The sequence below is a fragment of the Poecilia formosa genome, unplaced genomic scaffold (assembly GCF_000485575.1).
Source record: "Poecilia formosa unplaced genomic scaffold, Poecilia_formosa-5.1.2 Scaffold138, whole genome shotgun sequence".
NCBI lineage: Eukaryota > Metazoa > Chordata > Actinopteri > Cyprinodontiformes > Poeciliidae > Poecilia > Poecilia formosa.
In genome coordinates, this window is record NW_006800077.1 from 1,246,128 (window position 1) to 1,273,015 (window position 26,888).

The window sequence follows — 26,888 nt, forward strand, 5'->3', positions numbered from 1 at the left end:
TATATATATATATATATAATCAAGAATCAACGGAATAATGCAAAATGTCTACACCAAGAGAGCTGAAGGTTTGGGCTTTAACTTTCCACTGACCGGCCTGGACAGTATTCTCTTCGCGCAGCGTCTCTTTTCCAGAATATTTTTCTCGTTCTGCAAACAGAGCGGGATTTTAAATAAACTGATCTGGTAGCAACACCCTGTGTGTCCCCATCGGAGGAGCAAATCTGCATTGGACTCACACAGACCGTTTACACTTACTTTACTTTTATACATGAGAAATATTTAACATTTTGACATAAACTTTTGTTTCCATAGATTTCATTACTGTTAATATGTGAAATCTGCATATCATATTTCATGAAATTAGCTTTTCAGTGCAGGAGATGAGACATTTTACGCACACCACTTGCTGCCGTTTTGTCTAGAAAACTCATTGCGATTAACGCTCTATTGAGCTATTATGTTATGTTTTCTCTGTTTTAATTTTAGACTCTTCATATTTGCATTCAGAACGTCTCCAAGCTTAAATGAAACACACAAAAAATAAATAAATAAAATAAAAACAATTTGAGACCCATACACCAATCGCTATAAATCATTCTCCTCAACGAAAATCAATCAGCGGCCATCACAGCAGGGGAATTACGCAGAACACAACGCACGCAAGGACAACAGCAAATTTAATATTAATTCCCTGCCCGCAACGATATTTCTCATGTGCGGATATTTTTCCAGTTTGACTGTTATTTGGTTAAAAATTAGGAAGCCATTTTTCTTGCTATGTTGGTGTTGTGTGGACAGTCTGAGGCTTGCAAGATTGAACGTCTCCCATTCTTGTTTTCCAGTCACGTTATTGGACTCCAGGGCCGTACAGGGGGAGCTGGGATGGGTCGCCAACCCGACAGAAGGAGGGGTACGTATCGCAAAAAGCTGTTCCACCGAGAGAAGATATCCGTTATTTGCAGGAGGTTTGGGAGAGGCGGGGGTGATAAATAAACAGTCCTCCCTGATAAGAGTTTTTTTTTTTCCTGGTGAAACCATTTCAGGAATATCTGGGTTGGATATTTATTTTGTCATTTGTCAAACCTGTCAGGGTATTTAGTCTTGGGGTGAGGAGGCACGGGGCTTTTGAGATTCTCATATATGATAAGCTTGAGTAAAAATGCCACAATATTAAAACAAAACAAAAAAATAAATAAATAATTGAAAACCAATAAGACTCAAGTATATAGCAGGATCTATTAGCAGAAAAGTGTCAGTTATCCGAGCTATTGCATAAATAATCAAATATTAATGTCAAAGCAGTTAAAGCATATATTTATTTGGGATTTGGGATTTCTGTTTTACATAAACTTGAGGAAAACATGTCCAATAACCGGGGGCTACATTTAGAAGTAATTAAGTTATATCTAGTCATTCTATCCTTCATAGAGTAACACAAGTCTAACAGTCTGATATTTAGTGATAATTTAGTCAGGCTATCTGCACTGGTAGCCAGCCTACACTTTGAATTTAGTTATTTGCTTATAGTAACTTTACCTTAGTTCTAGATGGGGTTCCTTTATCGTCCACTACATGACTGTCCAGGTTGTTCATGTTTCTTGTAGGTGAGGGAAAATGTAGGTGCCATATTTCAGCCAGCTGACTGGCTGTGCACAGCAACAGGTGGAAGAGGGGCAATTCTGTGTTACCCACTGCTCCAGACAGCCACAATAAAACTCCCTCTGGCACTTTTTCTGGCATCTCATTAAACAGACTTCAGTGGCGGTGAATTTGAGTGGATTTGAAAATGCAACTTTTAAACCCTGGCATACTTTGAGACGGTAACTAGGCCATGCCTTGGAGTGAGATCATTTCATTCAAGGTACACCAAAATTTTGATCAAATAAAATGTGATACTTTATTTTACATGTGGAGACACTTCAGAACACCTGGAGGGTCCCATGAGTTTCCAGAGTCTGCTTCAGGAACCCACACAAAACCCCCCGCCTCCAATGCCAGGAACCCCTGCTCCCCTTTCTGCTTGCTCCCCTTGCCTCTAACCACTCCGTAATGGTCAGATGCAGGGGCTGATACTGCAGCGGGCGTCAGGTTTCCTGAATAGACGTTGGATTGAATCGGTCTTTGTGGAGAAACTTTATATCCCTGTCCACCATTCAGTCGAGGAGGGAGGGAAAGAGGAAGAGAGAAAGAGAGGGGGGAACTTGGCAGCTTAGAGAGGGTCCTCTGGAACTGATGAATAAGGCGGAAAGTGCCGTGGGCTTCAGCCCCAGCTCCGGCTACAAACCAGAGAGGAAAAGGGTCGACTAAATGCGTGATACCAAACTCTACCTGCCTCTGATATTAGATATCAGAGCACAAATAAAATTCGGACACCTCCTCCAGCTCTACAAAGGGTAACTTTTGATAATGTGTTTAATTTCCTCAAGAACCTGAATGAATAGTGGCTTTCATTAGACAAAGACTTTTCACTCCGGAATTTTAGTTGAATTGCACAAATAAAAAGAGAAACACAAGTGAACCTTTTAAAGTAAAAAAAAAACCCAAAAAAAACTATATCATTTACAACAATTTGGCCTGTTACTGAATCTAAAATCATCGACACAGATGTTAGATGCTATGCTTTTGACCCTGCACAAACAATCCTGCGCTGCGCTCGGGTCCTGCTATCGGCCATCTTATCACAAACCATTGATTGACAGGGTCCTGGCAGCTCCTGCGAGCCTGCGTTCACCCTCTCATTATGACCAATTGATCTCATTCTGCCTCTTTCCTGCTATCAGGGAAAGGGGCAGCCTTATCTCAGCGGCGCTAGATTTTCACAACAAAAGGGGAAGGGTGGGAGGGTGTGGGATGCAAAGGGAAGGGAGCAGAGTGGAATAGAACAGCAGGGAATGATAGACGTTTTCTCAAATCATACAGCTGCAGCTGTATTTAGTATTATCCCTTCCACCTCCTGGGAAATAAGGTTTTAATCCGGAGTGTTTACAATTAGCCATTGAGTCATATCTGCCAGCATCGCTCTTATCTCCCATCGTCCCGGTTCTATTCGTTTCTGTATGGTTCTCCAAATGGCTAAAGCTACGCAAGCCAAAGGCTCGTCTGCTTCTGTTTACAGTCCGGCTCAGTCAAAGACTCTTTTTAAAACACACAGTTAAAAAACTTGAGGGAAGCATAGTGCTTTGAGCCTCTCAAGATGAGGTCCATATTTGCTCAACAGTGCTCTGTTGAGAGGGGGAACTATATCGTAAGTAAAACAAACACTCCCCTTTGGTAAAAATAAGCCAAATCGCACAGGGTAAAATAATCCATGCACCTCACATCAGTACCTCCCTTCTCTTTATGAGTTCATGCTAACCTCAGTGAACATGTGCGTCTCGGTCTGCAGGTCTCTCTTGATTATGCAGACACAAAGCAGGCCAGGGCCCATTAGATCGTTAGCACTTGTTCAAAGACTTTCTAGATCTGTGCAATGCGGTGATGGCATTCTTTCCTTTATAACTCCTCTAATGTTCTTAAACATCCACCTGAATGTTTGTGTGTGAGCTGGAAATGGATTTTTTTTTCTATATCACTCCCAAAGTAATTGTACTGAAGATCATTGAGGCATAAACCTCATTACATACTCTTTCTTTCTGATGCTTCAGCGAAGGCAGTGAATAAAAGTGGCTTTGTGATTCCATATTAAGGGCTAACAAGTCTATTAGGTGTAATTCATAAAACATGCATTAAGTTAAGCAGTCAGCTCAAATATTGACTAAAACAGTCAAATGCTCCTTTGAGGTTACATTACCTCATAGACATGTTAAGCATTACACAGCCCGTTATGATTATGAGATGTTTTTCAGATGTCCTTAAACCTTAACAGGTTTTTTTTTTTTTTTTACTTTTTTCCTTATTGTTTGTGGCATACAACTTAAGCTGTAAGATCCATCAAGTCTAATTTCATTCTTGTTACATTTTTTTTTCTCTCGTCCTTTCCCCAGTGGGAGGAAGTGAGCATTATGGACGAAAAGAACATCCCTATCCGTACATACCAGGTGTGCAATGTCATGGAGCCAAATCAGAACAACTGGCTCCGTACTGACTGGATCCCCCGTGGAGGTGCCCAGCGTGTCTACATCGAGATCAAGTTCACCCTGCGGGACTGCAACAGCTTGCCGGGGGTCATGGGAACCTGCAAGGAAACCTTCAATCTTTACTACTACGAGTCCAACAACGACAAGGAGCGCTACATTCGGGAGAACCAGTTCACCAAGATAGACACCATTGCCGCAGATGAGAGCTTCACTCAGGTGGATATCGGGGATCGCATCATGAAGCTGAACACGGAGGTCCGGGATGTGGGTGCCCTGACACGGAAGGGTTTCTATTTGGCATTCCAGGATGTTGGAGCATGCATTGCCCTCGTTTCTGTTAGGGTCTTCTACAAGAAATGCCCTTTATCCGTGCGAAACCTAGCCCAGTTTCCTGATACTATCACTGGTGCCGACACGTCATCGCTGGTGGAAGTTCGTGGCTCGTGTGTGGATAATTCGGAAGAAAAGGAGGTTCCCAAGATGTACTGCGGAGCCGATGGAGAGTGGTTGGTGCCCATAGGGAACTGCCTGTGCAACCCTGGATACGAGGAACGCAATTCAGAATGCCAAGGTGAACAACTGCCATTTTATTTTTTTCTTCTTTCTTACTGTTTTCTTTTACCTAATTCTAAATGTTCACATCAAACTAACCCCTCAAATCCTGACCACACTCACCCTTTAGTAATGTTCCCTTCCCCCCACCTGTAATTCTTTGTTTCTATCCCCTTTGTTTTGTGTCTTTGTCCTGTGCTTTCCTTTCTCAATTTACCCACCTAGCACTCTGCTGGAAATTTTTATCTCCTCGCTCGCTTGCTTTCTCCAGTCTTTTCATGGTGTGCTTGCGTGATAGAAGTAATGACGACTGTAAGTGGAGTAATTAGCAGGCCCACTGGGAGGTGTTGTGCAAAGGGATGTATCCCAGGAGAATTGGTGAAACTGGGAGTGGAGCGCAGAGCTCCAACTGGTTCACACCACTGCTGTGTCTTTCACCCCACCTGTTCTTTCTGTTGCTCCCAATGGAGCCCAAAGCTTGAAAAGGAGATAGACAGCTTTGGGAAGAGTGGGAAAGAGTGAAATAGGCTTTACGATTCCAAGCATGTTTGGGAGGAGTGAAAATGCGGTGGTGAGACTGGGCTGAGGTGGCGATGTTTGTTTTGAAGGACTAGCCTTTTTAGATAATTATTCTAAATCAGATTGTTGTGATTCTAAACCTGGCCCTTCAGCAGAGATTAAAAAGTAATTCCAGAGTTCCCTCTTCTAGTTTCTTTTTCATTTCTATAATTTCTTAATATTTGCTCAGTCTTCTGTCTGTTTTATTATGCCCGGTGTAAAGTGAAGCACATGTGGCACAGCACTGTTTTTGTGGACCATGTTGAGTGTTTTACCAGTCTGACCCAGGGTTGTAAGCCGTCCTGTAGGGCGGATGCCAGTTTTGCTTCACTGCTTTATTGGTAGACACCTCCAACAAGCCCATCACCATCACATACAAAAAGCAGTGAGCTGCAGCAGCGAGGGGTCAGAGGCTGGGCACGGGTGATTAACAGGAGGGACGGACCACTACACCTCTCCTAATTTACGAGGGAGCCTTTATCTTGGAGAACTAATTGCATGACAAACAGGTCTGGTGATTTAGGGGTGCCAGTGGCTGCTTGGGGGTAGGGACGGGTAAAAGGGTTCAAGTAGTCACAGATGGGGCATAGGGGTTCGTTTTATGGCCTAAAAAGGCTTCCCTGTTACTGGTTTCAGACGATTCCCACCAGGTTTTCCTTCCTGAAGTAAGGAGATCAAAACATGCTTCGTTGCATAGCTGACGTAATGCTTCTTTTTGGCACACTGTAATGCAGTTTATGATCATACCACCTACATTTTTGGAAAAAGAAATGTCTTTGATCCTATTCACTTTACTGTATCTTATACAGGCTTTAGAAATTGAAGTAGTGTCCTTATCAGAGTAATTCTTGTTGAGAAAAGTAGCTGCTACAGAGAGCTGTATGGATACGCAACCATAGGTTTTATGGGACTAATGCAGTCTTTTTATATTTTGCCAGCCCTATTCTGACACTACTTGTTTTTAAGCCAATGTATCCATTTAGCTCACGTATCACTGCAGCTCCTTGATTGTGTTTAAGTTAACAATGCCAGCCAATCCATTACCTTTTAGCTTCAGTTACAATGTTTATGTTTTAACATTTCACTTGCAGTCGTACTCTGGGTGACATGCCTCGAGTGCAGACTGAGCAAATGAACTCTACTGACTCCAGGGTTAAAAGGTGCTGCCCACTATTGGTTCTCAAGTGCACTGATGAGCTGGTTAATATTCCCACAAGTGACAGGCTCTATGGGAGAAGGGCTCCACATCTCGAAGGACGTGTTGACCAAGAAACTCAGACAGAAGCTCATTTGGGGGCAGGGTGGTTTTCCAGGCCAACCTTAGGGTTTTGCTTTTCTTGATGTGTGTTTTGTGATTTGAAACAATTTTAACTAAACAGTGTGTCAATCTGCACTTAGACTAGGTAGCCGTGCACCGTCATACTCAAAGGTGTTTTGTGCTTCACGTGGTATCGTTGTTAGAAGGTGTGCGTTTGTAGGCTTGTGTGTCTTTTCTCTTCCTGTGTATGCGTGAGGTTACAAGGGCACCTTGGCCCCTGGTTCCCAGCCTAAGATGAATGGAATCTCCTCCATCATTGTTTGGGTGACAGGAGAGCCGGCTGAGGAGGGTGATGTTTGGGGAGAAAAGGGAGCCGAGGGGGAGCTTATGGGGCACAGAAGACTTGCATTCTCCTCCCCTGGTTGAGGTCAGAGGTCGCCCCCTTCTGCATCCATCTTACTGCTCTGTCTGACAGGGTTGTGGATCCAGGATTGATTAAGACATCAGGATTTTGACAGCTGTGCCAGTAGTTTGTATGTGTGTCTGTACTCAACATAGACCTGGGGTGAGTATGGTGTAGCCCCAGGGCCAAGGCAAGAGGGACAACCAAGAGAAACCGAGGGCCAAGGGCCCCCCTGATCTAAGGAGAGGGCTCTGTCTGTTTGTGTTTGAGATCCCGTTCCCTGTTAACTATGCCCCTCACCCCCACTACCCTCATCCCACCCCATATGTTCTGTAGGGATGATGAAGGTCATGGAGGACTCTCGCTCCTCATCTGGTGAGGAGCGTTTTTACTGATGAAGGTGCTGCGGTGCAGATGAGGAAGACATTAGTAAGGATTCTGTAGGCCATTATGCAAACATGATTATTGCCTCTACAGCATTTTTGACACTGAAAGAAAAACTTTCTTCCAATAGCCACACATAGCAGGCATGTGTGCTTTCATTAAAATCAGCGGATTTAAAGTTGTGATTTATTTGCCTTCATATTGTATAGGTTTGTGTATGTTGAGGATGCAGCCTTGTTGAGGCGTCAGCAGTTTCATGTGACACTGCAGATTGCTTGCTCGCTGAGCTGTGAACAGGTTTCCTGCATCTCAGTCAACACACAGCATGTCTTTTGTTTCCTTTGTGAGGTTCTTGTTGACAATTGCATTCCCTTCCCCTTCAGTATGTGTTTATTTTCATTTTTTTGGTGGGATTTTGCAACTTGTTTGGTCAGAAAAACGAGTCCCATGGAGAACACTGTCATGTTTGTATGACTGATTGCGCTCACAAGACGTCACCATGCATAATTCTCCTTTTCATGAGAACAAGACCAAGACATTTTTACTACTGTTTCTGTGGAAACAAAATATTAAAGTTTTTTCATTTTCACAAAAAGAGCGGAGATTATATCAATCACAAACTGTGTTTTAAAATTTTTCTTAGATCAGTTTACGATTCTTCAGTCCAGGTCGGACCAGTTTGTTTATTGTGGTTTTATGCTAGTCTTCATCTATGGCAGTGGTTCCCAAAGATTTTCTTCTGGGCCCCCCTATGGATTACAATAAAATCCCCCGAGCCACCACCAAAAGGAAAAAAAAATCAACTGGGCACACACATCGTTTAATAGACATAAATCTACAGACATATTTTGTTTTCAAACTCCACTGAAGTTTATTTCACACTTCAGGTTGCAACAAAACAAACTACAAACCATCTTTATAGTGAAACACTTTTGTGTAACATTGTCTTTTTTTAGTTCTATACAGTGGAAGAGTTTTCTTTGCCGTTAGTGTTATTTCAAACACATTTCTTTTCACATCAATACATTTTAAAAAAGCCTCTGTGCAAAATTGAGTTAAAACATGAATCTCCATGAGAGTTTTTTTTTTTTTTCATTCATTGCGCCCCCCTTGCAATGGCACTGTGCCCCCCCACAGGGGGCGTGCCCCACACTTTAGGAACCACTGATATAGTTATACTTAGAAGAAAAACAAAAACATAAATCCATTTTTTTAAAACAAATGAAATCAGTGTTTCACAACGGTAAAATTCTATTTTATATTCTGTTTCATTCAGGTATTTTAGATTGGAACTGTAGATGAACAAATGTTCTCCCAACTGATTAAAAACCGTAAAATTAAAACTAGTGTTTGGGATCAGTTGGAAGCTTTAAGATCAATGCTAGCTTTACCATAGTTAGAGACTATTGATTACCAAGTCATGGTATTCTTACACTGTTCACTATGGTGACCATATTATGATTTTCCAAAAAAAAAAACAAAAAAAGGACCAGTCATGACAAACTTCTACTACACTTGGTCTACTTTCTTGTTGACATGCTACACATCTTCTTCTCCAATTTGGGCATATTTCTGTAGAGGACTTAGACCTTTGAAACCACGAGAAAATATAACAAACTATTTGACAACCCAACAAGTAGAAGCTCAAGAAGTATTTGGAGAGCAAAGTTGATTAGTTTTACAGAACTGCTTAAAAGCCTGACTCAGACCTTTTAACGCACGTTTTCGATTGATTTAATGCAGTTAAAAAAAAATTATATGGTCGGGAAGACAGCTTCTATTGATCCTGGAGTCTGGACATGACTTTGGCCTATAGTCAGTTTACTGAAGAATAATCCAAACCTAAACTTTAGCCAAGCATTGCTCTAATGTCAGATTCAAGTTTAAAATATTGTTTGTGCTTTTTCTTTTACACTTAGAGTGTTGATTACTCAAACATAATTAATGAAATTCTTTTAAAGATTACTGTAGCTTTTTTTTTCTGACTAGATGTTGCTTGATATTAATTTACTGCAAATTTTACATGAATACCACACTTCACTTTCTAGATCTATTCATTTTTTTTGCTTGTATTACCTACATGAGTGGATCAAAACCTAAACTCAAACTGGGAAGTCAGTTTGGGTTGGGATTTCTTTCCTCACCTGATGTTCCCCTGCTCCCTTCCCTTCATTCCTGCACTATTCCCAGCTGTCTCTGTTGAGCTGGAAGCCCTCAGTGGTCCTGGATTAAGAGGTTTTAGGGATGAAGTTTCTCTGCTCATTGTGAGTGCGGATCTGGGTCTCCCATTCTCTCTCTCCCTCTGTTGACAGTTTTAAATATGCGCTTGGGAGCATCATTCTAAATTCACCACGTAATTCTATTTAGCCAGCCGGTCCCCGATGGCTTTAAATACACAGACTCACTCTCCCTCTCCCATTTCATCCCATGTTTCACCCCCCCGTCCCCCTTCTCTTCCTCTGCATATGCACAAATTAGGTATTTGCATCTTCTTTTACGCCGGCTTAGTCGCTTGCTTGTTCTCTTTCTCTTCCATGTCATCCGTCTCCTTAAATTTCCCTTTGCTTCAGTGATCCGTTATCTGCATTTATCTTTCTTTTACATCTCTTCCTCTTTTTATACTCCTTTATTTTTTTTCTCCCGAGCTCCTGTTAGTAATTTTCACCCATTGACACTGTCTTTATTCTCGCGCCTTCTCCCTCCCCCCTCCCTCTGCGCCGGCCGTCGAGGTGGTTAGTGTTTGTCAGCCTGTCTGTGGTGGCGGCAGCAGGAAGTGGGCTGAATAATGAGATTATACCTTCAGCGGTGGGAGACTGGGAGGGGGGCAGCACACTGAACATCATCACCCGTCATTCTTCTCTCAGACGTGCATTCACAAGTGACACTTGTGAGTGCTCACTCTAACTCCAATTATAAATGCTCAGTCTCATGAAGAGAGAGAGGGAAATCAATGTGCCCGCTCACACACATGCACGGCCCTATGCTCGACTATCCTGCCAGGCACATGTGCAAAATGACATGGTAAGCAGTAAACTCAGAGTACACTAACACATATGTACAGCAGATGCATGAACAGTCAGAGGCAAGCTGAGTGCGGGAGGATAGAGGTGGATGTACTCATCACTCTCTCTGCCACCAGAGACGCTCATTTTGTGCTGCTGAATAGAGGTGAGGAATCTATTACCGACTGAAAGCAGGATAGAACAACAGGTACAGACAGAGAGGACAGAATATCCCATGAGGTTTTCCCCCCCACCCCACTGCACTCGTCCTGAAATAATTATTTAAGCCATTTTTAATACTTTGTTCTCCTAAATGTTGAAGCTAAAATCCCCTCAATGCACAAATCTTCTCTTTAGTGGCCGGAGGAGGGGCTGCTGGTGGTAATTCAGACATCATTAGCTGAGGTGCTGAAAAGTTTTTCCTGCTCGGCCGGCCGTCCCGCCTCAGTGTTTGTTCCCTTTGCAGTTCTCGGCACTCAACACCCTTCTCCAGCCCCAAATCACCTCCCCACCTTCTCCCGTCGTGCCCCTGTTCAGGGCAGGAAGCCATCAGTGATAGAACGTGCTCCGCGCCGATAGTGCTGAGCATACCGCAGCGCGCGTGTGTTACCGCATTGCTGCAAAAGAAAAAAAAAAACAAAAAAAAAACTGCTTTTACTTATTTATTCCCTAACGACTTTTTAAGCTCTCATTTATTAAAACCAAAGAAACTCAAAACCTTGTTTCGGATTCTTTTTTTTTTTTTTTTATTTAACCACCCGTCCTCCGCTGTGGGAAAGTGCAAATATATGTAATATGTCAAACTTAGGTTTTAAATAAAGAACACTGGCCTGAGCTGCAGTTTAGAAATGATCCTTGGATATTAATATAGATGGCATCATTTTCAGCAAAGTGCTTTACTGGCAGATTCTAAATAGATCTTACACAATGAAGCGGTTCAACAGTAAATATAACTGACTAATAAAAGAGAGCGCATCGTTCAGAACCACTCAGTCAGATCAGAAAGTCTGTTCAAAGAGGTGTTTTCTGAAGTTTTTAAAATAGATTGAAATCATAAATGGAGTGAGTTTGCATAGTGTTTTTCTTGTCGTGCTTATTTCTCCAAACACCTTTTATGCTGGAGCCACATCCACCCAGAGAACCTCACAGACACACACACACACGCACGCACGCACGCACGCACGCACGCATGCACGCACGCACGCACGCACGCACGCACGCACGCACACACGCACACACATTTATATACTGATGCACAGTTCGAAAGGCAACATTGGTTTTAGTGCCCTGCCTGAGGACATGTTGTCATGTGGCAGGGGAGAAAGCGGTACTCAAACTCACAACTTTATTTTTGCAAAACAGCTACTCAACTCTAAAACAATAAGCTGCATACAGATGCCTCTGCACTTTGAATAAAACTGAACCATAAAACTCAATGCAACCTGATGCAACCACATAGTGTAAATTTCTAAATCAGGCCATTTTACGCTGCAAAATTGGAAAAATAGACTCAAAATAATTACTTGTTTATTAAATCTACATCATCCAAACTTGCACAACCACCCAAACAAGCTCACCAAAATAAAATATATTTTTTAGTTTAGTATTTTGCTTTTGTTTAGTCAAAGCACCTTATGCACGACTGGGATAAATAATAAAAAGCAAAAATATGTATTTATTCATTATTTTTAAAAGAAGCACATCGTAATTTTATATTGCCTATCATCTGATAGTGTGTATTTTACAAAAAAATGAAATAAATAAACCATGGTACAGTGAAACGTATTAATCTGGATAAATAATCAGAAAGTATTCAGCAGGTGCTTGTCACTTAGCCCTTCAATCCTTCACTGTTCCTCTTTTAATTTTAGTCTTTTTATGCCTAACTCTTCAGTGAAACTACATTTATTTTTTATATATATAATTTGAAAGGCATGGCTTAGCAGAAAGCATCCAGACCTTTTGTTCATTGTGTATGTTGGATGCTTAACAGTGCATAGATTCATAATATTATTAAAGTCACTGCTTAAAAATACTGATTATAGTGTCACAAACCGGCTGATAAAATGTCTTTGTGGTGTCTGTACTCAATTTAGATCACCTCTGAAGTTGTGCAAACTTAAACGTACTTATTGGACAATAAGTAAGCGATTCCCCTGACAGCGTCCTCTCTGTTTGTACGGAGGAGCTAGCACGGCTGTCGGATGGCATCAGCGCCATATGTGGCATAGAACTGAAAAAAATTGACAAACATTTCTGCTCTCCTCTCCTCCTCTCTCCTCTGCACTCATCCTTCTGAAAAGCATCCTCTCTTTGAAGCCTGCGTTGGGAAGAGGGAGCGATTAAAGCAGTCAGCAAGCAAATTAGCATGTCAAAAGGCCCTGAATCAATACCCCAGCTCTCTACCAACACAACCCCCTCCATCTCCCTCTAAACATCCCTGTCATTCTCCCCATTCCTCCGACTGCTTCCCCTGCTTCCCCCTCCATTTTCTCCTGCACTCCTGCGTGCTCTCGCTCTTGTTCCTTTGCCCCTTCCCTTTTCTGCTGATCTCAATTGAAAATCTTCCTCCCCGCTCTCTCAGCTGGCAGACGACTGAGAGAGAGGAGGCCGGATTTGTAAAGGGAGATGGACGGATGTATAGGCAGAGAAAGACGGGTAGGGAGGGAGAAGTGGACAGGCATCGAGTGGGCATGGGTTGGACAGTTCTGGAGAGAGGGAGCCTGTGAAAGCGGGGAAAAAAAAAAAGGGCCCCTGCCACCCTCTTTGTGCCGACAGACAGGCAGAACGGACCTCTCTCGCCAAGAGGAGCAGAGGAGATGGAGATGAGGAGGCAGGGAGAGAGAGAGAAAAATGGAGACAAAAAACATGGGCGGGAAGTGAAGTGGAAAGAGATTTAGTTCCAGTCTGGCAACTGTGCTTTTTCTGCACTTCATCCATCGGTTCACCATTGCACAGAAATCCTTTTGATCCGGGGCGATGTGCTGCTGTAGGTGTGTGAGCCATTATCTGCCCCGCATTTGTTCTTTGCATCTGTCTCAACAGGCATATCACATGCTGTATCATAAACCTCTATTAATGTCCCGATCTGGTTGCACGATCTGAACCTGGAGACAAAGCGGCCCGCCGGCTCCTCAGGTGGACGAACCGCTCTCTGCTCGCTTTCTTACAATGGGAAGCTGATTGCAAACACCTTGAAAATGTTTTATCTCTCCCTGCCTCTTTCTCCCACTGATTTCTATCTTAAGCTCCCTCAGTCCCGCTGGGCCAATAGTAGGTGGTCTTTTCTTCTATTTCCCCCGTCATCCTTTTCTCTCGGGGCACAGGGTTCAGTGGCCAAATCAAAGAGCTTCTCTGCAGCAATCAGTTAAGGGTTATGACTAAAAAGGCTTGCAATAAAGAGCCGCTGTGCAATCTGATGGGCTCTGAGACTGGACACAGAGTCCATGTTAATGAGCTGAGATCCCCCCCCCCTTTCTAATCATGGTGGTGGAGGAAACTGAACACCTCGTTATGCTCTCCAGAATCACACTCACTCAATCAAAATATGTCGAATAAATCTCAGAGGTAGATCCAGAGGTAGATGCAAGCAAAACAGCTGCTGATGCAATTATGAGTTTTTAATCAGTTACACTAGGAGAGATGCACCACTTTGAATGATTTGATCTGTCAATACAGATATTAAATGATTCTGACCATAAGAACTGTATCCGGCACATTCTCCAAATACTTGTTTCTAGTTGTGACTGGTCCTTAATATGTGTATATTATAAGAGCAGAGGTGAAGTCACATCATGTGTAAGCAAGACATTGTAAAACAGGGTTTACAAATTTTTGAAAACAAATACATTATTTCAGAGCTACCATGTCTTTAGCACCATAGTAGCATGGCTAGCATGACTAAAACTGAGGTTTTAGTTGTATGAACTTACTCTGAGATTCCCAACCTTTCCTAATGCAGCATACTCCAAGACAGGCAGAAGTTTAATTCTGCTTTCTAGTAATTGCAGAAAGACTTGCTCTCTCTCGCACTCTCACAGCCTGAATGAGCTGTTAAGATGTGTAAAAAAATAAAAAAATAAAAAATAAATCAAATTTAGCTCTGTGACCCATAACTCTTAATGCACTGTCACCTCCAGTATAGCAAGATGCATTGAGCATGGTGTGAAGGTCAGAGGTGATATATATATAAAGTTGCCTCTGTGATGTACTCTCAGAATTTTGTTTTTAAAAATACCCACCTTTTCTCTGAACAACATAAATCAAATGTTTCTTTGAGAAAATAAGCCAGTAGTTTTTTTTGTTGTTCTTTTTTCTTGCGCTTATGTATAAATCTTTGGTCTCAGCCCAGAACTCTGAGATCAGCTGGCTGCCCTCCTGTGAATCGTCTGTGCCTCAAAATACAATCTTGTTTGTGTATCAAGCACACTGCGGGGTTTCTGGTGAGGTGCAACCTCCCTGTGGGAGAGCCAAAATGTAATTTGAGGATGTGGAGGTCTTGCAGCGCTGGAAGACCTGAAGCTGCAGCGCTCCAGCCAGAGGCAGAGGTGCATCCATGCCAGGGCATGTCTCTGGGATTAGAAATCTTGATCCTTTCTGATCCCAAGCCTGTTGCAGAATACTGCTGGAAGGGTGGGGAGGAAGAAAATGAGACGTGTTTCTCTTGAAACTTCACGCCAAGGTGGTATATTAGAGGAAGAAGGAAACACGAGTGGATAGAAAACCGAAGGAAGAACATGATAGAGATTGAGAGAAGTTTATTTGATGACCTACAGTGTATACGTGACAGAAACGGTGTGTGTACAATAGAGAAGAAAGGATCATGAATCAGTTGCTGCCTTCTGGCTCTGATAAACGGCTGGAGATATAAAAGGTGAAGTGGGGGGTTAGGGGTACAGAGTGATGCGGCTCTTTGAACAAGCCCGGTGTGGTCAAAGCTTGACCTCCAGCAGCTGCGGTTGATATCAGAGCCAATATTGCTGATGCTTGTAGTTGAGCTGTTTCACCTGACACTGAAATGGTTTCAGTAGGAACGTGGGCACCTTTGAAAAAATCTTTTTATTTTATTGAAACACAGCCTGATACCCAACAACTCTTCTGTTTAACGGAAGAAAATACCTCCAGCAAACAACTTTGATTTTGTGTGGTGCAAGACCTGTTTTTGTTGTCATACATTATTGAAATGTGTTAGGCAATAACTATACAGTTATGAGTAAATCTCTGAAAAGCCTGGAGGCTCAAGGTGGCTTCAGTTGCTGATGAAGATTCCAAAATGTTGAGCATCACCCTACAGTGACTTACAAAACTATTCATATCTACAAAACCTTGTCCAGGGTAAAACCTCAAACTTCATTGGTGTTTCAGTCTACTTTAATCAACACCAAGTAGCTTGATTATGCACTACCTAACATATTTCAACACAAATATCTGACAATTTCAAGACATCTATAAACTGAAGTATGCATTTGTACTCAGGCCCATTTACTATAACATCCATAAAAAAAACCAAATCCATTTCAACCTTTAGAAGGAGAAGTTTGTTGTTAGTCGGGAAAAGCTGCGGAGCTCAGGCGAGAAATCAGTTGAGAGCTATGTTCTGCTTTTCAAAAAGCCGTGCCTTTTGGAAGAGTGGCAAAAAAATAAATAAATAAATAAAAAAAGTTATGGAAACAAAACTACACAAAAACTCGTTTGAAGTTTGTCACAAACCAAATAGAAATCATTTATAGTGACCTGTTTACATAACAAAAGATAAGAAGGAGTTTTTCGTGAGCTTTTAAGGGGAGAAACATTCCAACATAACACAGAATTCAGTTTCAGTGCTATCCGAACACCTGATGTTCATTTTCCACTCACACTGATTGGTCTCTCCTTATAATCACTCTGCCTGTGCATCTTTCGTCACATCAAAGCTACGTGCTAAAACACATTAGCATAGCAATCCTGTCTATGCAGCCATTAACCTGAGACATGCTGTAACCCCCCACTGCAAGGCCAGCCAGGTTCAAGCTGCCTGTGGTTAGAGAAGACTACACATTCAAACTATGAAACATTTATACATGCTGATTTGTCCGATTGGCTTAGGAATGCACACAGTTATCGTGCCAAAGCATATCATGCTAACATGTGGCCAAACCACTTTTAGTCACAGGTCCCCTTTAAGGCCATTGCACTTCCATAAAGAAATGACCTCAGTCTTGTTTGGAACAAGAAAGAAAAAGTAGGGAAAGTAACTTGAAGGGGGCAACACCAAGATAAAGTAAAGGTCAATGCTTTGACACCTACAATGGAGACCATCGCTGACCTGACATGAGTTGCTGAAGAGCTACTGACCCGCGAAAATTTTATGTAGCCTCAGTGTGCACGCACACACACAGCAGTCACAGCACTAGTGCTAGTCTCAGAGACTCACACACACACACACACACACACGCATGCACAATAGAAGGTGTTTTGAGGCCCCAGACAGGCTGTCGTCTGGGAGCTGCCTGTAGATTACCTAAACAAACAAACTAAAAATAATCTTTTCAGCCGTGAATCGACCCTTTCCGAGTCCTCCTCACGTACATCCAGAAAAACCGCAAGAGGCTAATGGCAAACCTGCCCTTGAGACTACCGACAACTAGGCAATTAAAGTTTTGCATGTGCTTCTATATGCTTAAGCGCTGACAGATGTGTGTATCACATAGTGTAGGTCACATGTGAATGTGAGGCGTGTTTATAATCTGACTCTCTACAGGGGATTGGATAGGATTACGTCTGAGCTTAATGTACATTTACTGTTGTGGGGAAGTTTTCATAATGGAAAAATCTGATCATTTAAAAAACAGACCAATTTGCACAGGTTTACACATAGATTTAGAATGTGGTAATGACATCAGACAGAAGTAATGGTAACACTTCGGTAAATTATGACACTTTTAATACAAAGTTGACATTATTGAAAATGTCTTTGTTATGACTTGTCATTAACCAAGAAATCATTACTGTTTAAACTTTACCTTTAATAACATAAAGCTACCTAATTTTTAAAGTGCAATCAGTAATACTTTTATAACAAATTTATATCAGCAATGACTTCTTGGTTAATGTCAAGTTGTCATAACAAAGACATTTTCAATAATGTCAACTTTGTATTAAAAGTGTCATTATTTACCGAATGACACTTTAGGACATCTAGTTGAATTACTGGTAGCACATATTTTCCCTAAATGACCAGATTATGATGATCAGAGAGTCCCGTCTTCGAACCCTCATTCCTCCCAGAAATGTACAAAAATGCCATTTTTCATCCAGTTCACTTTGCATAAAAAAAAAAAAATGTTGGTAATAAAACCTGCACAGTTCTTTGAAAAGCTGTTCTCTGAACATTTTTACATGTTGTCATGTTTCAACTTCAAGGTTTTTCATAGGAAATATCTATAATAATAATAAAGTGACATTTTAACTCCCAAGAGCCAACTTCTGTTACCAAGAATCAAACTGCTAAAGTTCCTCCCGACCTCTTTTGGTCTTTGGTAAGAGGGATGCACCAGGAGTTCACCAGTGTGCACCACCTCCCTGAACACACCATACCTGTGGAAAAATGTTGTGGTGGCAGCGTTATGCTGTCAGAATGGTTTTCTAGGATGAGACTAAATACGGGGCAATCCTGGAAGAAAATCTGTTAGAAGCTGCAAAATCTTCCAGGATCTTTAAAGATACAGCCAGATCTGCAATGGAATGATTGAGATCAAAATATATTTGTGTGTTAGTGTGGCCCAGTAAAAGATCAGACTCTAACCCAACTAATAATCTATGCCAAGACTTAAACTTTGATGTCCACAGTTTTTTTTCCATCTAATCTGACTCAATTTAGTCAATGGAGAACCGGGAGAAAAAAAATCACCGTCTAAATGTGCAAAAGACTTAAACATCCAATTGCAGTGAGAGGTGGTTCTGCAGAGTAAGGGCTCAGATGGAAACCATGTATTCTCTTCATGTTACAGTTTTGTGTTACATCACAGAACATTCCAAATGGAGCACTCAGTTTGTGGCTGTATTATGCACAGAGAAGAGATCCAAAGAGTCTGAATACTTTTATAAGACATTTAATATGCTATTAATATCTGATTCTACTTTCTAAATTATTACTTCTGGTAGTGATCACACAGAATAATTTAACCAATGTAGATTAATTGTAAAGCTGCTAAAAATAAGAGGATGCTTACAGATGCAGTTGCGGTTAAATAAATGTATAACACTGTTTAGCCAGCATCTGGACTGATTTGTTATCGATTTGCACTAAAGAAAGACACGTGTTTCATACTTGTTTACAGAATTGGATCCGAGGCCCCTTTCAATCTGTTTCCTTATAGCTTCCTCTTCCTTTTCACCTATTCTTAGTGTGTGCTTGTTGTGTGTTCTCCTCACACATCCTCCATTTTCCTTTCCCATTCTCAACGGCTCACCATGAGCAGAATGGTTTAACTCTCCCGATTGTTTGCCGGTGTGTTCCGGCACAGCAACATTAGCATTCTTCCTTCCTCTCTCATCCTCCTGCCTATTTTTTTCTGTTATTATTTTGATAATAGAATCTAAATGAAGCTCTTTTCATTCTAACTAATGTCAGGAAAGGATGCTAAAAAAAACACACATATGCAAATGTGCACTGTCCAACATGACACTCCACCCTTTGGAGACCTTGAGAAAATTGGTTTGACACAAAAACATGACTGTTTGTTTATTGAGCATTGTCCCCACTGTGCTGCTGTCCCCTTCATCAACCTGCTCTCAGAAAAACACGCCTGTTTAGTGGATGTGCGTGTGTCTGTTTATTTGCATGCATGGGTGGTGCTGCGGAGTGCCTCCGAAGCGCAGAGGGCTTTTCAAGGGCTTTTTTGTTCATACCTGACTGTGTGCAGGTGTGCAGAGGTTTGTACGCCTCTGTTTGTGGATGAGGTATAATTTCTGGTCTTGTTTGCCTTGAATCATGGTCAATTATCCACCTTCTGTGTGGATCTTAGGTCACAAAAGGCCCTCAATCTTTTGGCGTTATGCCCAGCTTTTGGTGGTGCCACCTCTGGCACAAAGGCTGCGTCTGAGCTGCACAAACCCAACATGTCCAAAGTCCAGCAGGATTTCATCAAGGAAAGATATTATTTTCTCCTTCTCTCATTTTAAACTGTTTGCTCACTTTACCCTCTGTGTTCATGCTTTCCTTCTTGGACCTTTCTTTAGTGTTTGATCCATTTCCTCACATTCACCTTCAGAAGCTTGTCCCTTATTTTTTAAGGAGTGGCAGTGTACGTTCTGAAGAGGCTGGGTGGAATACGTTAGATTTTCATGATATAACCATTGTGCTGATATTCCTTTTTAAAGCCAGGCTGGACAAATTAAAGAGGAAGTCAAGGCCTACGTGTCAATAAGAACAAGGAGACCTTGCTGAACAGGAAGTCTAGAGAACAATATTTAATTTTTTTCCACTTATGCAACACAAGGATTAACAATAAAGGTGGTTCTACGTTGTAATTTTAGCAAACAGGACAATATTGAAGAAGAAATGGCTTATGAAAGCTTAAAATGTTAATTTAATGTACCTTTGCTCATATTCTTAATAAAAAAATGTCTCGTATTCCCATTGCTTTCAACCTTTAGAACCTCTGGTGGAAAATTTAGTGGATGTCCTCAACATTTGATTATTAGCAGGGCATTAATATGATAGCAATATTTGTTCTGTGTGTCTTCCATTCAAATACCACAGCAACATGTTTAGAAGCAAAAGTTGTTAGGGACTGTGAATGGTACATACCAACTGAAGCATAAAGAGCTGAGTTCTCTGTCTTATGGTGACCATTTTGGATTATTCGTTTCAAATTAGTGAAAAGCATGCAAATTTGATTTATTTATTTATTTTTTATTTATTTATTTTTTGCTACTTGGAACTTAAAAAGTTGGACATTTGGTTACCATTGCCAAGCACAACTAAACCAAAATGTTTCAATCAATCACCCACCACCACAGAATAGCTTTCAGTTTGTTGTCTTGTCATACCAATCGCTTAGAGACGATTAGATAATGTTGGTAGTTGGAAAACTTGTGTACAATCTAAGTTTTATTATGTTATAAACATTATTACATTTTTTTGAACCCCTGCCTGCGTGGAGTTTGGCTCTTGTACCTAATATCTGGGTAAAAAGCCAAGCGATCAGCACAAGATTGTTATTAAGTATACCCTGTTTTGTTCTCAGGGCTTAGCTTGGTGATAATTTTGATTGTCACAATGTGTTTTCCTCAGCTGGGGCCTTGGCTGATGCTCCTGTCTGCTGGATACATGTATTTTAATGAGGGCTACATTTCTGGTAGCACTCAGTTGATGGATTGGTGCTGCTAATATACAGTTATAAATCATCCGACATTTGACAGACAAACTGCTGCCAAGTCTCGTTCCCCCCGGTATTAGCCACCACTACCGAAGCCGCAGTGATTGTCAGCAATGCTGGCTCTTGTCTTCTTAATGTTGTTAGCCCTGTTGGCTTTTGTTTAAATCCTTCATTACCACTAGTAAGGATGTCAACCCAGATGTGACCATCCGACTTTACTATTTGCATGTTAAAGGATGATACAGCTAGTGTAGGACCTTATCCCCCAATCCAGGTCAAGGTCAAGATGTGTGTCGAGTGTACGTCATCAATCATGGTGATCAGTTTCGCTGGCCGTGTGTCCCTCATCCATCATGCTGATGTGTTTTGCTTGCCGCGTGGCTCCGCGTTGCTGTCGGGGCCGGAGGTAATTAATAACGCGGAGTGACAGAATTAATGAGTTAACCTGCTCCACTCTCCTGCTGTTCCAGTGACAGATGCTAGCGGTCAGTTGCTAGTGATCCTGTGCTTATATACCAGCCGCTCAGGTGACTTGATGTCTAAGCTTTTTTTCATTGTCTGCATTCAGCACAGTTAGAACAATTCAGCCTGCGACTGAAATGGGCAAGAAGATAAAGCACTGAAAAACATACAAATGGTTTCTAACAGGAGTCTCACAGTTATCATCAATCTGCAGAAAAACAACGACGCCATACTGCATAGAGATGGTTGGCTCTTCAAGGTGCAGAGAGGCATTTAGACTGAAGCAGAGACTCTCCTTTGCCTCGAGGCCTGAAAGTTGATCGCTTGGTTTTTCAAAGAGCTGCTTTGTGGGGATGCCTCTTCTAAAGAGTGCTTACTGTCTGTTTTGACTAAAAAAAAAGGGTCTGACTTTTCATCACTTGAGGAAGATAAAGTGAAACCATGAAAGCAGTGAAAATGCCGTCGATTGAACTTAATTCTCTTCTTCTGATTAAAAGAGCAGCTGTCTGTCTGGAAAGGCCTAGCTATTGTGTTCTATGTGCTGGGTGCTACATTCCCATAGCTTTGAACCGCTGTTGTGGTATGTTATCATAGTTTCACTCCCCGGTGCACGGGATACTTTGTTGTGTAGGCTGCAGTATAGCTTGCCTATCGGGCTTTATATGTGGGTCGCACAAGGTGGGCTGCAGCGTGTGGGTAGATGTGGTCTTATTTGGCTGCAGTATCAGGAACATGTATGCCTTTTCAAAGCCTGTTGTGTGGGTTGTTGCCACTCTGAAGAAAACTTCAGTTGGCATACATGTGGGCTGCGATCATAGCATCAGTATCTTTTTTAAACACTCCTATTTTTGTCGATGGTTGTGTTGATTGCTTTGTTGTGAACAGATTTTCCTGCCCCCATGCACACACTGCAACCAATTCAGCCAGAGAAATCCCCACCACACTTACAAAACTACTCATTAGCTCCCTCCCCTCCCCACCCTTGTCATCCCTCTCCTCTAAACGGGCTTTAGCTTGGAGACAACAGGAATGAGGATTGGGCAGGAGAAAGACTGACAAAAGGGGGGGAAAGACTAAAGCCAGAGAAGAGGACCGAATGAGAGAAGGATCTGCAGGGAGGGAATAAGTGAAGAATACGATGCCCCTGTCTATGAGGGATTCCATTTTTTTCCCGCTTTTCCAGAATAGAACAGTAAGTCACCAGTGTCTTTGTCTCCCTTTGATCTCTGAGCTCGAGGATTTGGCACCTGACAAACCCCTTTCTGTCTGAAAGGAGGCCTGCCGAGAGAATGCCAAGGAGAGCGGGAGAAAGAGATAGAAGGCGGAGGGAGAGTAAGAAAAAAAATAATAAAGAAGAGCAAGAGAGTGACAGGGGCAAAAAGGGAAACAGTATCGAAGACGGTGTGGAAAAATTGGTTTTGACTTTTGCAAGCTTTACAAAAGGGATACGATGAGGGATCTTATCCCAGATCCCGTATAAACTAAACACACGTGTTCAAGTGTGTCTGTATTTGCGGCTGAGTGAGGGTTTGCCATGGCTGGCCCGGACAGTGATAAATCCAGAGAGTCTTAAGGGGGAATCTCGGACCACCCACTGCTGTGGTTTCTCCCCTTAGACACACTCTCATGCTCCTAATAGGAAGCAAATTCCCCAGCTTTACTTGGATATCGACCTCTTTTTTTTCCTACGTCATTCCTTTCTTTAGGGCAGTCGGTGTTATAAACAAGTCCTCATGTTTTTCAGACATGCTCTAAAACTAAGATGTTTGAGTGCAGATGAAGATGCCAGCACATCTCTGTGGGTCTGGGTTTTCACATAAAACTTTGGGACGGCCTGTGGGGACTCTGGAGACAACCTGGGATGGCTTCATAATTGACATGCAAATGTCTTATGAATTGTGCACAGTTGGAGGTACCCCAATCTTAGATTGTTTCTTAGGCTTTAAAGGCACTCTGCAATGAAGACCATGAAGTTTGGGACTCAATTAACTCTCCCGCCAGCTTTAAGCATCAAACACAACCAGTTGACCCCACTATAAACTCCAGACACTTTCCTGGTCAGCGAACAAGTACCTATCTCTAATGCAACTTTGCATTTTGCCTCTTGAGGTGGCTTAAAACAACACCACAAATCCTGCTGTTCTTCTGTCTCCAGAGGTTTTGAGAGATTCCCTCAAAGATACAGAGATAACTGAAAGCACCTCCTGACTAATCTGTACTCTCTTTGTTCGTGAAACTGTGAAGAAAAGAAGAGGCTTCACTCACCCCTGCAGGCTGCAGTCAATGAGGCCGTAGCTTAGCGTTAGTGAGTGAAGCGGCAGGGATTTAGCCCCGATTGAGTGAATGGAAACCGACAAAGAATGACTCAGCAGGTATCAGCTAGCCCCACTCGGTTGACGTTCTGGTACGCTAATCCAGCTGCTCCAGAGCAGAGTCTGCGAGGCAAAGAGTTTATTACGTTTACAATAGAGGGATTTTCCGGTATTTTAGTGGGGCTTGTGGAGGGTTTCCTCAGCTGTTTGTATATGTGAATGTGTTGGCTGCTTGGTGGAATGAGAGTTTTTCTTGGACTTTCTCATCGCTGTGGTGCACGTTTGCTGATTTGATTTCTGGTGTGGTTAACACATGGGGGAGTTACTTGAATTTATGTAGAAACCTCTGATGTATTTATGGCTGCGGTGTGGAAACCATCAGAAACATACTTTGAGATCTGGATTGGTTGTGAGCCATTTCAACTAAAGGGGTACACACAAACACCATTATGGCATAACATTATGACCAGTAAAAGGTGAATTGATTACCTCAGAGTATCTAACCTTTTGGTAGGGTTACTTAAATTAGGCAGCTAGAAAACTTTTTGTCCTCAATTTGCTCTTAAAGCAAGAAACATGAGTGTCGCAGCCTTCTAGTTTCCAAAAAACAATATTCTATTAACAGGCGATTTGATTTGAACGCACTTCCGACTTAATTTGTTTGAAAAAATATATTCTTTATTTCTTGCAAAAAATTAGCGACAAAATAATTACCAAAAATGTCCTACAACTTAGCCAAAAACGAAAGTAAACTTAATGTGACATTTCAAGTACGAAAAAGTGAAAAGTGGTCAAAAAATCATTTACAAAAAACCTCCCGTCCACACACCAAACATTTGCCAAACAATGCCTCCCCCAAGCACCCGGTGTGTTTTTAATTACTCAAATTAATGGGAGGGTCTAACCAATTACCAACATAATCTAATCAATTCAAATATACAAATTAATTACAGATTTTGGATCTAAACTAACTTAAATAAATTCTAACTTCCCTAAATAGAAAACTAAATTAGTAGAAATTACAATTTGCAAACTTTACATAAATGGCCACAACAATGAGTGTAAGGATTTATATGAGCGTCACAAATGCTACATGGTGATGGCAAGACTTCTGAGTCCAAGCAGCTCCAAAACTACCATTAGTATCTAACAAATGGCCAGGGTAGTTCAGGGCTAAACAGTGACCAACTCAATATCAGTCAGGTGATTTTAAAGTTATTCTGGGTCATTGTACGTGTGTAAGTTAATAACTGAAATTTAGCATGAATTCATTGGCTCTTTATGCACCACGATAAGACGGGTACTAGCACACACATGGCACCAGCTTTAACATGACGCTACCAACACCCCAGCTACCGTACCATTACTTTCCAACTGACAAGAACATGCCAACCTCCCTGAATGACAGCTTATTTGGTCCAATCGGTGTTGCCACTGTCTGGGCCGCGCCTCTTCCAGAATTGTTCCTTTTGTCCTCCTCTTCTGGTTCAGCGCTCAGGGGGTGAAATATAACCCTGCCAGGTTTCCCCCCGGCCATTACAGAAACAGATAGACAAAGGAGAAACTCCTTGAAAGACGAGACCTCCAATCAAACTGTCGCTCAAAAGAAAGCCAAGCACTGTCGTCAAAAGTAGGAAAAGTGTCACTTTGGTTACCGTTTTAGATGGAGGTGTATGTAGGTGTGTATTTGGACTCCAGCTGAATAAAAGCAGCCCTGTGAGAGTGACAGACCCCCTGCTGTGCCAAGAGTGGTGGCATTTGCTTGTTAAGTTGTCTGAAATGCCACAGTCTCGTGTTCCATTGCAGTGCCAAGTCTTGCCGTAGCTTCGTTTGGGGTTGTGCGAGAGTGACAAGAGATGGTTATTTGAGCTTCTATTTTCTGTCAGAGAATATTGCAACCAATACCGCAGTTCTCCTGTTTTCTGATACCAGAATAGAGATTAATGAGAAAGGTGAAAAGAGACAAGGCATGAGAGAGAAAAAAAAATTGTTAAATTGACAGAAAATGGCAAAGATCAGCATGGTCTCTACTTGTCCTTCATTGGAAAACAACTTCTGTCAGCCTCTCAGATTACATAGAGCAAAAACAATCACGTCTTTGGTGCCTCTTTTACGGTGAAATGCCAAATGCAGCAAATGACAGATGGCTTCAGTAAAGGATTTATTGGATTCTAGGTGATTTTTCTTACCCATTTGTGCTCCTCGTTTTGGGTATTCGTATCCCCAATATTCTTTTTGTATTCATCTTTTGTATAAAGAAAACTCAAATGTTTGCTGAACAAACCATCAGAACGTTCTGATGCAGATCACATTTAACCCAAGCTTCCTTTCCTCCTTGTTATCTTGCAGCCTGTAAAATCGGTTACTACCGTGCTCTGGCCACTGACGGCTCCTGCTCTAAGTGTCCGCTACACAGTTACTCCGTGAGGGAGGGCTCCACATCCTGTGCCTGCGACAAGGGATTCTTCCGCTCGGAAACAGACCCGGCATCAATGCCCTGCACCCGTAAGTACACCCACATTCCATAATTTTACATTTCTTTATTACAGCTTACAGCATCTTCCTAGCATGCACCGCTAAGCTGTATTATGAACCTTACCCTTTCATGGAAAAGCAGCCCCTTACATCCACACACTAATCATCCTGCACAAACATTAAACTGGCTGCTGATGGTTTAATAGGTGTCTACCGACTACAGGTGGCACATAATGATCAGTCATGGTGACATGAAGAACTAATTATGGCATAAACTGTTACACCTCACTGTAAAAGAGCAGCGGACAGTGAAAACACGAGAGGCTGAATGTTTCCAGGAGGTGGTAAAAATAAAGTTGGTGAATCAGTCAGATGGGGCAGTAAATGTGCTAAAAATTAAATACACGGGGAAAGAAATATGCTTAGTGTGAAATTTCTTACTATGTGTTCATTTTTCTCTTGTTTTTTTTTAAGTTTGTAATTGTAAAAACATTTAAAAAAAAGCAGAACAAATTGTGAAAACCGTATAATAAACAAGTCCCTATTTTTATGGGGGGGGGAAAAGCAAGCTATATGCGTTTAACATACGAGGCATTTTATTATTTATTAGGTTTGAGCAAAATGTGAATAAAATACCACAATTTCATGGTAGCCAGGCATTTACACAAAATGGGAAAAATTGTATAGCGTTGCTTTTACATTTAGATTTTCATGTTCATTTTGATACTTAAGGAACATAATCAAGAATGTAGTTTAGACACTCTTAAGTTAGCAGTTGTAACGCATCTGCTTTTGCTGTTCTTTTCTTTATTGATTAACACATTTATAACAAGACTCTATTAGCTCGTTAATTAGTGAGACTATCAATTTGGAAAGAACCTTAGAAGCAATGTTTCCTGAATTAAACCGTAATGTGGTGTTCCTCCAATAATGTCTTTTGAAGTGAAAGTATATCTAAGCAGCAGGATTAATGTTTCTTGTAAAGTAAGGGAAAGTGCAGTAGTCATCTTTTGGCCACTTGACTGGAAATGTGCAGCAGCAG

At 41.7% G+C, this 26,888-nt stretch overlaps 1 protein-coding gene across 4 annotated transcripts in view; it reads left to right on the forward strand.

Moving 5' to 3' along the window:
* epha4l (eph receptor A4, like) overlaps window positions 1-26,888 on the forward strand; it is a 68,761-nt gene that overhangs the window by 867 nt on the left and 41,006 nt on the right. For all 4 annotated transcript variants that reach the window (XM_016676644.1, XM_016676645.1, XM_016676646.1 and 1 more), the window contains exons 2-4: window positions 846-913; window positions 3,987-4,650; window positions 25,721-25,876. In XM_016676644.1, coding sequence (XP_016532130.1) covers window positions 846-913; window positions 3,987-4,650; window positions 25,721-25,876 — 888 coding nt within the window. The remainder of the gene's footprint in view (window positions 1-845; window positions 914-3,986; window positions 4,651-25,720; window positions 25,877-26,888) is intronic.